The sequence below is a fragment of the Ailuropoda melanoleuca genome, chromosome 6 (genome assembly GCF_002007445.2).
Source record: "Ailuropoda melanoleuca isolate Jingjing chromosome 6, ASM200744v2, whole genome shotgun sequence".
Lineage (NCBI taxonomy): Eukaryota > Metazoa > Chordata > Mammalia > Carnivora > Ursidae > Ailuropoda > Ailuropoda melanoleuca.
In genome coordinates this window covers 16839825-16852395 of record NC_048223.1, presented here as the reverse complement: position 1 = coordinate 16852395, position 12571 = coordinate 16839825, and the positions used below count along the sequence as shown (strand labels likewise).

The 12571-nt window shown below is 36.7% G+C and overlaps 1 protein-coding gene across 2 annotated transcripts in view; it reads left to right on the top strand.

The window, feature by feature from the left end:
* The window catches only part of ATP2C1 (ATPase secretory pathway Ca2+ transporting 1), a 169312-nt gene that overhangs the window by 92584 nt on the left and 64157 nt on the right, over positions 1 to 12571 (top strand). Inside the window, exon 7 of one of the 2 annotated variants that reach the window (XM_034662009.1) lies at positions 4060 to 4180. In XM_034662009.1, coding sequence (XP_034517900.1) covers positions 4060 to 4180 — 121 coding nt within the window. Of the gene's footprint in view, positions 1 to 4030; positions 4181 to 12571 lie in introns of those variants that run through there. The other variant, XM_034662008.1, reaches the window with a different exon arrangement.

Sequence of the window (12571 nt, the reverse complement as noted above, 5' to 3'; positions counted from 1 at the left end):
CCAGCTCAACTCAGGGGACCGGCTGAAAAAGGTGTCCCCTACTCCTCCGCCATCTTAACCTCCTCCCCCCATGTATAACTCATGATCCTTGTTTCTGATATTGATTTCTACTTTTTTTTTTAAATTGAAGTATAATTAGTATACAGTGCTATATTAGTTTCAGGTGTATAATATAATGATTCAGCAGTTTTATACATTACTCAGTACTCACCACTGTAAGTATGTTCTTAATCCCCTTTATCTGTTTTACCCATACCCTCACTTATCTTCCCTCCGGCAAGACCAGCTTGTTCTCAGTATTTAAGAGTCTGTTTTTTTGTTGTTGTTGTTTGGCACTTTTTTCTTTGTTGATTTGTTTTGCTTCTTTAACTCCATATATGAATGAAGTCATACGGTGTTTGTCTTCCTCTGTCTGAATTATTTCACTTAGCATTATACCCTCTCTAGGTCAATCTGTGTTGTTGCAAACGGCGAAAATCTCATTCTTTTTTATGGCTGAGTAATATTCGTGTGTGTGTGTGTGTGTGTGTGTGTGTGTGTATACATGTGCCACATTGTCTTTATCTATTCATCTGTGTATGGACACTTGAGTTGCTTGCGTATCTTGGCTATTGCACATAATGCTGCAATAAACATGGGGATGCATATATCTGTTTGAATTAGTGTTTTCATTTTCTTTGGGTAAATACTTAGTAGTGGAATTACTGGATCATATGGTAATTCTATTTCTAATTTTTTGAGGAATGTCCATACGGTTTTCCACAGTGACTGCACCAATTTGCATCCCACCAACAGTGCACGAAGGTTCCTTCTTCTCCACATCCTCACCCACACTTGTTTGTCTTTTTGGTTGTAACCGTTCTGACGAATGTAAAGTGATATTGTATTGTGGTTTTGATTTGCATTTCCTGATGATTAGTGATGTTGAAGATCTTTTCATGTGTCTGTTGGCCGTCTGTGTGTCTTTCCTGGAAAACTGTTTATTCATGTCCTCTGCCCTTTTTTAATCAGAGTATTTGTTGTGTGTGGGGTTTTTTTTTGTTTTGTTTTTTTGTTTTGTGTGTGTGTGTGTGTGTGTGTGTGTGTGTGTGTCGAGTTGTAGGAGTTCTTTATATCTTTCGGATATTATATTAGCCCCTTATTGGATATATTATTTGCAGATATCTACTCCATTCAGTAGGTTGCTGGGCTGTGGGGCTTTTTTTTTTTTTAATGGTTTCTTTTGTTGTGCACAAGCTTTTTATTTTTGTGTAGTTCCAACAGTTAATTTTTGCTTTTGTTTCTCTTGCCTGAGGAGGCATATCTAGAAGAATGTTTCTGTGGCAGATGTCAAAGAAATTACTGCCTGTTTTTTCTTCTAGGTGTTTTATAGTTTTAGGTCTTACATTTAGGTCTTAACTCATTTTGAGTTTATTTTTGTGTATGGTGAAAGAAAGTGGCTTAGTTTCATTCTTTTGCATGTAGCTGTCCAGTTTTCCCAATACCATTTATCGAAGAGATGTCTTTACCCCATTGTATGTTCTTGCCTCTTTTGTAAGTTAATGGACTATATAAGCGTGGGTTTATTTCTGGGCTCTGTATTCTGTTCCATTGATCTATGTGTCTGTCTTCCCATTTGTTTGTGTCATCTTCACTTTATCAGTGTTTATAGCTTTTGGAGTACAGGTCTTTCATCTCTGTGGTTAAGTTTATTCCTGGGTATTTCATTCTTTTTGGTGCAATTGTAAATGGGATTGTTTTCTTAATTTCTCTTTCTGCTTCATCATTATTAGTGCATAGAAATGCAACAGATTTCTGCATATTAATTTTGTATCCGGTTACTTTACTGAATTCATTATCAGTTCCAGTAGTTTTTAGGTGGAATTGGTAGGGTTTTTCTACATATAATAACATGTCATCTGCAAATAGTGACAGTTTTATTTCCTCCTTAGCAAACTGGATGCTTTTTTTTTCCTTGTCTGATTGCTGTGTCAATGCCTTCTAGTACTATGTTGAATAAAAGTGGTGAGAGTGGACATCCTTGCCTTGTTCCTGATCTTAGAGGAAAAGCTCTTTCTCACCATTGAGTATCATGTTAGCTGTGGGTTTCTCATATAAGGCCTTTATTATGTTGATGTATGTTCCCTCTAAACCTGCTTTGTTGAATTTTTGTCATGAATGGATGTTGTATTTTGTTAAATGCTTTTTCTGCATCTGTTGAGATGATCATATAGTTTTTATCATTTCTCTTGTTAATGCAATGCATCATGTTGATTGATTTGGGAATATTGAACTACCCTCACGTTTCTAGAATAAATCCCACTTGATCGTGGTGAATGATATTTTTAATGTGTTGTTGGATTTGGTTTGCTTATATTTTGTTGAGGATTTTTACATCTGTCTTCGTCAGAGACATCGGCCTGTAGTTTTTGTTTTTTTGTAGTGTGTTAGTCTGGTTTTGGTGTCAGGGTAATGCTGTTCTCATATAATGAGTTTGGAAGCTTTTCTTTGTCTTCTGTTTTTTGGAATTATTTGAGAAGAATAGGTATTAAGTCTTCTTTAAAAATGTTTGATAAAATTCACCCGTGAATCCACCTCGTCCTGGACTTTTACTGGGAATATTTTGGCTACTGATTCAATTCCATTGCTAGTAATTGGTCTGTTCAATTTTCTTTCTTTCTGATTTAGTCTTGGAAGGTTATATGTTTCTAGGAATTTATCCATTTCTTCAAAGTTGTCCAATTTGTTGGCATATAATTTGTCATAATATTCTCTTATAATTCTTTTTATTTCTGTGGTATTGTTTGTTATTTTTCCTACTTCATTTCTGATTTTATTTGAGTCCTCCCTCTTCTTTTCTTGAGTCTGGCTAAAGGTTTATCAGTTTTGTTGATCTTTTCAAAGAACTGGGTCCTAGCTTTATTGATCTGTTCTGTTGTTTTTTTTTAGTCCCCATTTTATTTATTTCTGCTCTAATCTTTATTATTTTCTTCCTTCTACTGGCTTTGGGTTTATTCTCCTTTTTCCAGCTTCTTTAGCTGTAAGGTTTATTTGAGATTTTTCTTGTTTCCTGAGGTAGGTCTGTATTGCTATAAACTTCCCTCTTAGAACAATTTTTGCTGTGTCCCAAAGATTTTAGACCGTTGATTTTTTTTTAGAAAATCAGCAAGGAAACAATGATTTTGCGTGACACATTAGACCAACTTGACCTAATAGGTATATTCAGAACATTCCATCCAAAAACAGTGGAGTACATATTCTTTTCAAGTGCACATGGAACATTCTTTAGAATAGATCATATATTAGGCCACAAAACAAGTCTCAATAAATTCGAAAAGATTAAAATTATATCATGCATCTTTTCTGACCACAATGGTATGAAACTGGAAATATCACAAGAAAAAATCTGGAAAGAACACAAATACATGGAAGCTGCATGGCATGCTACTAAACAATGAATGGGCCAACCAAGAAATCAAAGAGGAAATAAAAAACTACATAAAAAACTAATGATGTACTGTATGGTGACTAACATATCAATTAAAAAAAATTCATGGAGACAAGTGAAAATGGATTTTCACTTTTAAAAATAGAAATTGAATGTGAGTAGTACAATATACTTTGTGGCACCAGATTTGTCTAAACATAAGGTAGAAATCATTAGTCTGACATGAAAAATTCTTGTTCTGTTCAGTGTAGCAAGTTGTAATATTAGAACTTTAAGTTGTAATGTTGAGATTATTGAGACAGTTTTTTTGTGTGCGTGACTATGTACTAAGCACTGTTGGAGTTGGAGTGATGCACAATCAAACAGACCCAGATGAATAAGAAGGTTGCTTCAGTTTTCACATTTTACATTTGAACAATAACTGGTTACTTCTTCCAATACTTTTTTGGTAATCTGAACATCTTAATTACCAAGAATAGAAAAATAATTGTTTGCTTAGTTTCTTATATTTGACCTACCTTCTTTGAAGTGATAATAATACTACTATATATTTTTCCTCAGGTAAGCCCACTAGAAAGCATTTTTTTAAATAACTGGTGTGGCTTTCTATTTTCAGCCATGGTTGTTTTTGTTTCATGTTATAGTGTGCGTGAAGGAAAATTGGAACATACACTTGCTCGAGACTTGGTTCCAGGTGATACAGTTTGCCTTTCTGTTGGGGACAGAGTTCCTGCTGATTTACGCTTGTTTGAGGTAAGTTCGGTGTTTTAATTTTCTTTGGGCTGCTGTAACAAAATACCATAGCCTGGGTCGCTTACAAACAACAGAAAATTATTTCTCATAGTTCTGGAGGCTGGGAAATCTAAGATCAAGGGTCCAGCCCAGTTGTATTCTGATGAGGGCCCTCTTCTGGTTCATAGCTGTTGTCTTCTGTCTGTCCTCCGATGGTGGAAGGGGATAGGGAGCTAGCTCTATGAGGTCTCTTTTATAAGAACACTAATTCCGTTTGTGAGAGCTCCACCCTCATTACCTAAGCACATCTGAAAAGTCACACCTTCCAATACGTCATGTTTGAGAGTTAGGATTTCAATATATAAAGTTGGAGGGGGGGTACCCCTATTCAGACCATAGCATTTGGTGATCTGTTTGTGAGAAGTGAAAATACTTGGATGTAGACTAAAGGATGGACATTAGTAATTTTAAGAATTAATGCATAGTTGATTTGGACTCTTGATTTTCAAGTTTAAAATGTAACATATATAAACATGTCTTCTTTTCTTAAAATGTATTTATCTTTACCACAGAGTTTTTGAGGTGTCCATTAGTGAATCAGCTGATCTTTATAGAAATGTGTAGTAGGCCTTGTGGGAGACGCAAAGATGATGTAATGAGTTTTTGTCATCAGGGAGCATACTATTTGTGTACATAAATCACTCACCAGAAAGTAAGATAGAGCCTGGTAAGTGACTAAGAGAAGTACAAAGAATGGAGTGTGAAAATTCAGAGAAAGGAGCGGTTACTTCTGATTTCAGTGAAAATCAGATAATGCCTTAGACAACATGACTTTGGTGGTGAGAACCGAAGGGTAGTGCTGGGCAGAGATGAGGAAGACCATGAAGCAGCAATATTCAGATCACTGTGAATGTCCCAGTGAGTAGTACCAGGCTAGAATATGTTATGGGTAGAAAATGTATGGCGGAATCAGATTTGGGGGGGCCTTGGACGCTCTACTTCAGATTTTATTGGTTAGGATTTAGCTTTGAAGGTCATATGCAGCTGGCAAATGATCTTACCCATAATCTGGCCACAGTGTGTAGAAGAGATTGATGGGCTAGAAAATGGAGTTAGGCACCTAGTTTAGTATGCCAGTCTCATCTACTTTTGCAATTAACATGTTCATTAATACCTATAGAAGTGTCAGTCTTTGAATACTTACTATGTCCCAAAATCTGAGTGTTCTTAGAGGTTATAGAAAGCCTAAAGAACCTTCCTGAACTATAAGAAGAACAGACTTCACTTAGTCCTGAAGTAATGGCCTTTTCTTCAAATAGTTAAAATTTCTCCTTAGGAAGATACCAGTTAAAGATACCAATTAAAGACACTTTAATTGGTGAGTGGAGATAATTGATAATACAGCAAGTATTGGGAATATTGTTATTTTGCTTTATTACTTTCTGCCCTTAGTTTATCTCTTTAGGTTATACTGTTTTTTACTCATTTCCTCTCCTTTCTATTCCTAATACTTAGTTTATAAGAAGATCTTGGATTATTACTCCATAGAGATTTGGTAGGCTGTCACTTGATATAAATCATCTTCCTTTTCCCCAGAGGGCCCTAATCTGAATTCATGGAGTTCATATCATCATTTATTCTGGAGTCCTTCTCTTCCAGTTTAGAAGCAGACCTCCTCAGTGGGGCAGTGAGAAAATGGTGTTTCCCATTATTTGAATATTTTGAGCAGTATAATGACATAGAAACTTTAAAACACCATTTGACTTGGAAAAGTATTTTAGGATTTTCATTTAAATAAGGGTTATTTGATCTGAGAATTAATTATTTCAGAGTTCATGTGCAAATAGGAAAAAAACAGTCAGAATTCTGGATCAGTAGGTATCTTATCCACTTATCCAATATACTTTGAAGACTTACTGTGAGTTCAGTAAGGGAATTTTTGACCTCTTAAAGCTTGATGTTATAAAGCATGTACTTTGTGGAGTAATTTGTTGTTAGTGTTTTCCCCTACCTGTTGACTTTTCAGATACTTTTCTTTAGCACATGCTTTATTTGGCAGTGCTATAGTTAGGTTGATTTTCTTCTAGTTAATCCATGTTTATGTATGTAGTTGAACGTCTTTGATTCCCCCTATCACTTTCTGTCCTGTTCATTTTACCTATCACCTTGGTACCTCAGGCCGACTTTTACAACAACTTTTACAGTAGATTGAGGTAACCTACCTAAAAGATTTTGAACCTTTTGTGTTGCTTCTACTAACCTATGACATAATAAGGCTGTTAAGGTCAATTTCTCTTCTGGGCACACAGGCTACTAGCTTTTGAAATTAGGTTGGCTTATGGGAGTGTTATTTGCTGAATTTGGCTATGGTGATCTTGGGATGGTTTTTTTAAGGCTCGCTGGTCATTTGATGTTCTTGTATGAAATAAGCTTTTCATTAAGATTTAAAGGAAACCAAAAACTCACATACCTTTGAGATATTAATTAATTTCTCAAAACAAAGTGTGTCGTTTTCACTCTAGATAAAGCAAGTGTCTGGGACTTTCATAGTATCGTTCTCTTCTTGTGGATGATGTGGTCTAAGACCAAGGTTGCCACTTTAGTGTTGTTATGCTGCAACTCTAGGGTTCCTATCATAAATTTCGAAGGTTCAGATTTTGACTCTGAAACTTGCCTGGGCATTCAGTTGCATTTTGTCTGCAAGTTCAGTGTCATGACTGCTACACAACTTTTATTTGGTATTATCTGTTCATAGGCTGTGTCTTAAGTCAGGTCAGGCTACTGTAATCAAATACCATGGACTGGTGGGCTGAGAGAGTGATTGCTCTTTCTCTTCCACCTCTTATAAAGCCACTAATCCCATTATGAGGGCTTCACCCACACAAGCTCATCTAACTCTAGTTACCTCCCAAGGAAGTTACCATCATATTGGAGATTAAAACTTCAACATGAATTTTACTGGGACACAGTTCAGTCCATAGCAGGCTGAGACTGTGATTTAGAAATCCTTTTTAAAGAAGATTAATGTTGATAACTTAAGGAATTCTGTATTTTGCTTTCATAGCCAAGGAATGAACCACGATGTGTTGATGGCAGTAACCTTACTGTCACAGGATTTTTTCTCCATTGGTGCCCATGGTTTTTAGTCACATTGCTTCAAAGAATGAATAGGTAGACCAGACAGAGTGGTGGGTAGCAAATTAAGGCTTACTGAGGATAGCAAAGTGATAGTACAAAGCTCTCGAGGAAGGAGGGGGTCTAAGAGGGTGGCCACTGGAATTTTTAAGTCTAGGGGTTTTTATGGGCTTGTTGGCAGGCTGTTTTAATCTGATTAACCCTTCCTGTGCCTGTCATCCAGTCAGTTTTTTGTCACATGGGAAAGGGTGGCGGGGCTCCTTCTAGGGTGGTGTAAAATCCTGTTAAGGGTGGTTTCCTCTTAGGGCGGGGGTGGGGGGTGGAAAGCCTTGTGCCTGCCTGCCTTCCAACAATCCTTCATTATCACTAGCTCAGGAGGCTTAGAGTCACTGGTGGAGCTGGGACAGTAAAACTTAAAGGAATTGAGCTATGGGTATGTTTTCTGGGTTTTTTTCTGAGGGTTTTTATTTTAATTTTTGATAGTATTTGAGAAGAGGCACCACTGAGCATTAATTGGTGGTGGCTAATGAATTGGTCAGACTGTGACTTTAGATGAAGGAGTCTTACAGACCATACCTCCGTAACAGTACATTTTGCCTTTTTGGAAACGGGGTAGCATATTTTTCTTATTGTTTCAGGTAAAGTCTGTATCAACATTTGAACAAAGGATTCTTTGTGAGAGAAAACAATCTAAGAGTCAAAGGAAAAGAGGGTTTCTTTCTTCTATTGAAAATATTTTACTCCTCTCAGCTTTAATTTTCTGACTAAGCCTGAAATGGTGCCTGAAATGTAGCAAGATTTTTCTTTTACTTGAGGTTCTGAATGAGTAATTCCATTGACACTTTCTTTTGTGGCTAACTTGCTTGTGGGTAGCCTATATCATTCTTTGAAACTGTCTTCAAGATCTAGACACTGGGTACAATTGCGTTCTTTTTTTTTTTTTTTAATGTTTTTGATATGATTTTCTAAATGTAGCAAACTTTAAAAAACAACTTATCAGTTGTATGCCCGAGGGCCAAGAATTAGCCATTTTTATGACCCTAGATTATCAATTGGACCATTTAAACCTGGGCCAAAAGATATCTCCATTAGGAGTGAAAGCCTACTGGGGCTTTCCTCAGAAGTCAAACTTAAAAGAAGGCAGTTGGCATTACATAGTGAACCTTTTTAACATCACAAATCCATATACTTTGTTAAGAATAGTAGTTCAGCTCAGTGAGTAGATTTTGGTCGCTTTAGGTTATTTCTTTCTATTCCTTAGTTCCCAAGTAAAAACTAAAGATAATGAGCACAGATCTACTTTGGTTACCTACCAATGAAAGGAGTCAAAGATAGTCTTCTCGACTGAAACTTTACTTAGCCTTTATGTCCGTTTCTGTAAAGCTCACAGTTTTGTGCACACTTTTGTTGAGAACCATGAATAAGGGCAGCTGGGTGGCTCAGTTGGTTAAGCGTCTGCCATCTCAGGTCATGCATGGTCCTGGGGTTCTGGGATCAAGTCCCACATCGGGCTCCCTCTGCTCTTCAGGGAGCCTGCTTCTCCCTTTCCCTCTGCCTGCCACTCCCCCTGTTTGTGCTCTCTCTCTGTGTCAAATAAATAAATAATCTTAAAAAAAAAACCCTCTGTGTTGGCTAATTTCATTAGAGGAGCTATCTTTCTGTGTCAGAGCGTTCTGACTTTCTGAGTTACAAAATATATTTTCCATTTACTCAGCGAAACCTTGATATTCTGGTGAAACTCAGATTCGGATTTTGTTTGCAATGTTTTTTGAAAAAAAATTTTTTCAAACATTCACTAGAATATAAGTGCATGTTATGTTAAATTTACTTATTTTGGTAATGGAGCTAATTTAGGCAAAATGTAATGCCTCTCTTTGGAAATTGGTCTGTGTTATGAAGTCATTTTAGCCATTCGGTAAATGTTTGAGTATCGTGTATAGAACACTGTACCAGGCTTTAGGGCTAGGAAGTGAAAAAGACACAATTTGTGCCCTTTCTGCTGGAAGACACCAACTTGCAAACAACTGTGATTCAAAGAGTAAAATGTGTCTTATGAATTGAACATATGAGCTTAGGTAAGCCACTTAACTAGGTCTCTGTTTTCTCACTGTGACCGACAGTTGCCCGAGGGCATTATATCCTAACTTTTAAGGTGCAAAGGAATCATCTGGGTTCTGTTTTGGCAGCTGTGGGGTGGGGAGAAGATTCTGCATTCTTAACTTGCTCTTAGTCTATGCCAAAAGTGCTGGTCCATCTACCACATAAAAAAAGCTTAAAACACACACACACACAAAACTTCACTGAGATATAATTCACATTCAAAATAATTTACACATTTAAAATCATTCAGTCACTTTCCATATAGTCTGAATTGTGCAACCATCACCACAGTGTTAACTGTAAAACATTTTTATCACTCCCAAAATAGCACCTTTACTTTTTAGTAGTCACTATGTTCTCTTCCCTTCCCCAGAGTCTGGTAGCCACTAATTTGCTTGCTCTGTCTGTATACATGTACGTATTCTGGACATTTCATTATAGATGGCATTAAATACTATGTAATCTTTTGTGTGTGGCTTCTTTTAGTTAACAATGTTTTTAGAGTTCTTCCATGTTGTAGCATGTATCAATATTTCATTGCTTTTAATTACCAGTTAGTATTCCATTGTACGTGTATGCCACACAGTTGTAAATCCATTTACATTTAAAGTGATTATTAATAGAGAACTTTCTTATCCCCCATTTTACTATTTGTTTTCTATATGTGTTAATGTTTTTTATGTTCTTCACTTTCTTCAATCTCCCTTTTTTTTGTGTTTGGTTGAAATTTTTAAAAAATACACTTTGATTACCTCCTGAATTTTTTTTCTGTATACTTCTTTACATATTTTCTTAGTGGTTATGATGTGGATTACAGTTAACATCCTAAATTTAGGGATGCCTGGGTGGCTTAGTCAGTTAAGTGCTTTTGGCTCAGGTCATGATCCCAGGGTTCTAAGATCAAGTCCCTCATTGGGCTCCTTGCCTGTTGGGGAGCCTCCTTTTCCCTCTGCCTGCTACTCCCCCTGCTTATGCGCGCTCTCTCTCTGACAAATAAATAAATAAAATCTAAAACAAAACAAAAAAAATCCTAAATTTAGAACAGTGGTTTGAATTCATACCAACTTTACTTCAATAGCATGCAAAAACTTCCCTCCTTACAGCTTACTTTTCCTTACACCTTCGTGTTGTTGTCACAGATTACATTTTTATGCATTCTGTGCCCATTAACCATACATTTATAAGTATATTATATAAATCAGGAAAAACAGAGGAGTTACGAAGTCAAAATACAAAAATGCTGGCATTTAGATTTCCCTGTGTGGTTACATTTACTGGAGTTTATTTCTTTATACAGCTTTAAGTTGCTTTTTGCTCTCCTTTTGTTTTAGCTCGAAGGACTCTAGCATTTCTTGTGGGGCATGTCTGCTAGCAATGAATTATTTTGTTAGCTATAATTAATAGCTTTTGGTTAAGTGGGAATGTCTTAATTTTTCTTCATTTTTGAAAGATAGTTTTGCTGGTTGTAGACTTCTTTTTGATCTACCCCCCTACCCCCTGCCCCAGCACTTTAGATGTGTCCACTGGTTCTAGCCTCCATGGTTTCTAATAAGAAATGGCTGCTAATCTTTTTGAGTACATGATGAGTTGCTTCACCTTTGCTGTTTTCAAGATTGTGTCTTTGTCTTTCAACAGTTTGATTATGTCTGTCAGTCTAGATGGCTTTGAGTTTTTCCTGTTTGGAGTTTATTGAGCTTCTTTGATATATAGATTCATGTCTTTTATTAAATTTTGGAAGATTTTGTTCCATTATCTTTTCAAATATTCTTTCTGCCCATTTTTTTTTCCTCACTGAGACTACATTATACTTATATTGGTATATTTGATGATGTCCCACAGGTACTTTAAGCTCTGTTCATTTTTCTTTGTTTTTTTTCTCTCTGTCCTTCAGACTGGTTAATTTCAATTGTTCTGTCTTTTTGTTTGCTCATTTTTGCCCCTCCTTGTTCAGATCTGCTGTTGAACCCCTCCAGTGAACTTATGATTTCAGTTGTACTTTCAGCATCAGGATTTCTGTTTGTTTCTTTTGTATGTTTTCTTTCTCTCAACTGATAGTCTTTTTTTTTTATTATAATTATTGTTTTCCTGATTTCCTTTAGTTCTTTGTCCATGGTTTTCTTTAGTTTATTGAGCATATTTAAAACAGTTGATTTAAAGTCATTCTAGTAAGTCCAATGTCTGGCCTTGCTGAGGGACAATTTCTGTCAGTTCATTTTTTTCCTGTGAATAGGTCATACTTTTGGGGTTTTTTGTATTTCTAGTTTTTTTGTTGAAAACTTTGTATTTTGAATGTTATACCATCATAATTTTGTACATTAGATTCTACCTTTCCTCAAGGTTTGTTGTTTTTGATTATTGAGGGTTGCAGTGGTTGAATTTGTTCAGTGACTTTTCTTAAAAACAAAACAAAACAGTCCCCCCCCCAAGACTGTATTCCTTTTTATGTGTGGTCATTGACATTTCTGTTCCATTTTCTCAGCAGACAGCCTTTTTTGATTCAGAGAGGAAAAACAATTACTACTCTCTTGGTCTTTGTAGCTTGTCTTTGAGTTGGGGCACTTCTTGATCATTGAGCCTAGGTTGTCTACAATGCTTCTTCACCTTCACCTTCACCTTCACCTGCTTGTGCCAAATCCACACATCTGTCAGGGTGCAAGTCTAGGGTCTTCTCAGGTCTTTCTGAGCACACATCTGTTTATAGGCATGCATTTTGCACTCTGTCTTCCCTGGTATATATGGCAGCCCTTTCAAGCCCCTGTTCCCTCACAAAACTTCCTCTTTGGATTCTTTCTTCCCCGGCTTTTGGTTGTGTCTGCTGCTTGTCTTATTCCTAGTCCTTTGCCTGCTAGTGTATGGCCTTAACCTTTTGGCAGACACCCAGAAAGTCACCGTAGCTGCATTGGAGTGGTGTTTTGAAGTAAATATTAGCCTCTGCACCAGCCCCCCAGGGAACTGCCAGACAGGTTAAAACAGTCTTTTAAGAACAAGGTCTATTTTAGCCCCCACCTACCAGTAAGCTGCAACAGGAAGACAAGCTTCTGTCCCCACAGCCAGCAGTGCTTCTCTGGGCAGTGGGAGAGAGTAGACAGGTCAACAAAAATGCCACAGTGCCTTCCTACCAAAATTCAGTTGCCTTTTTCTTCATTAAGTACTTCCTTGGTTGTTTTAAGTTTTTGA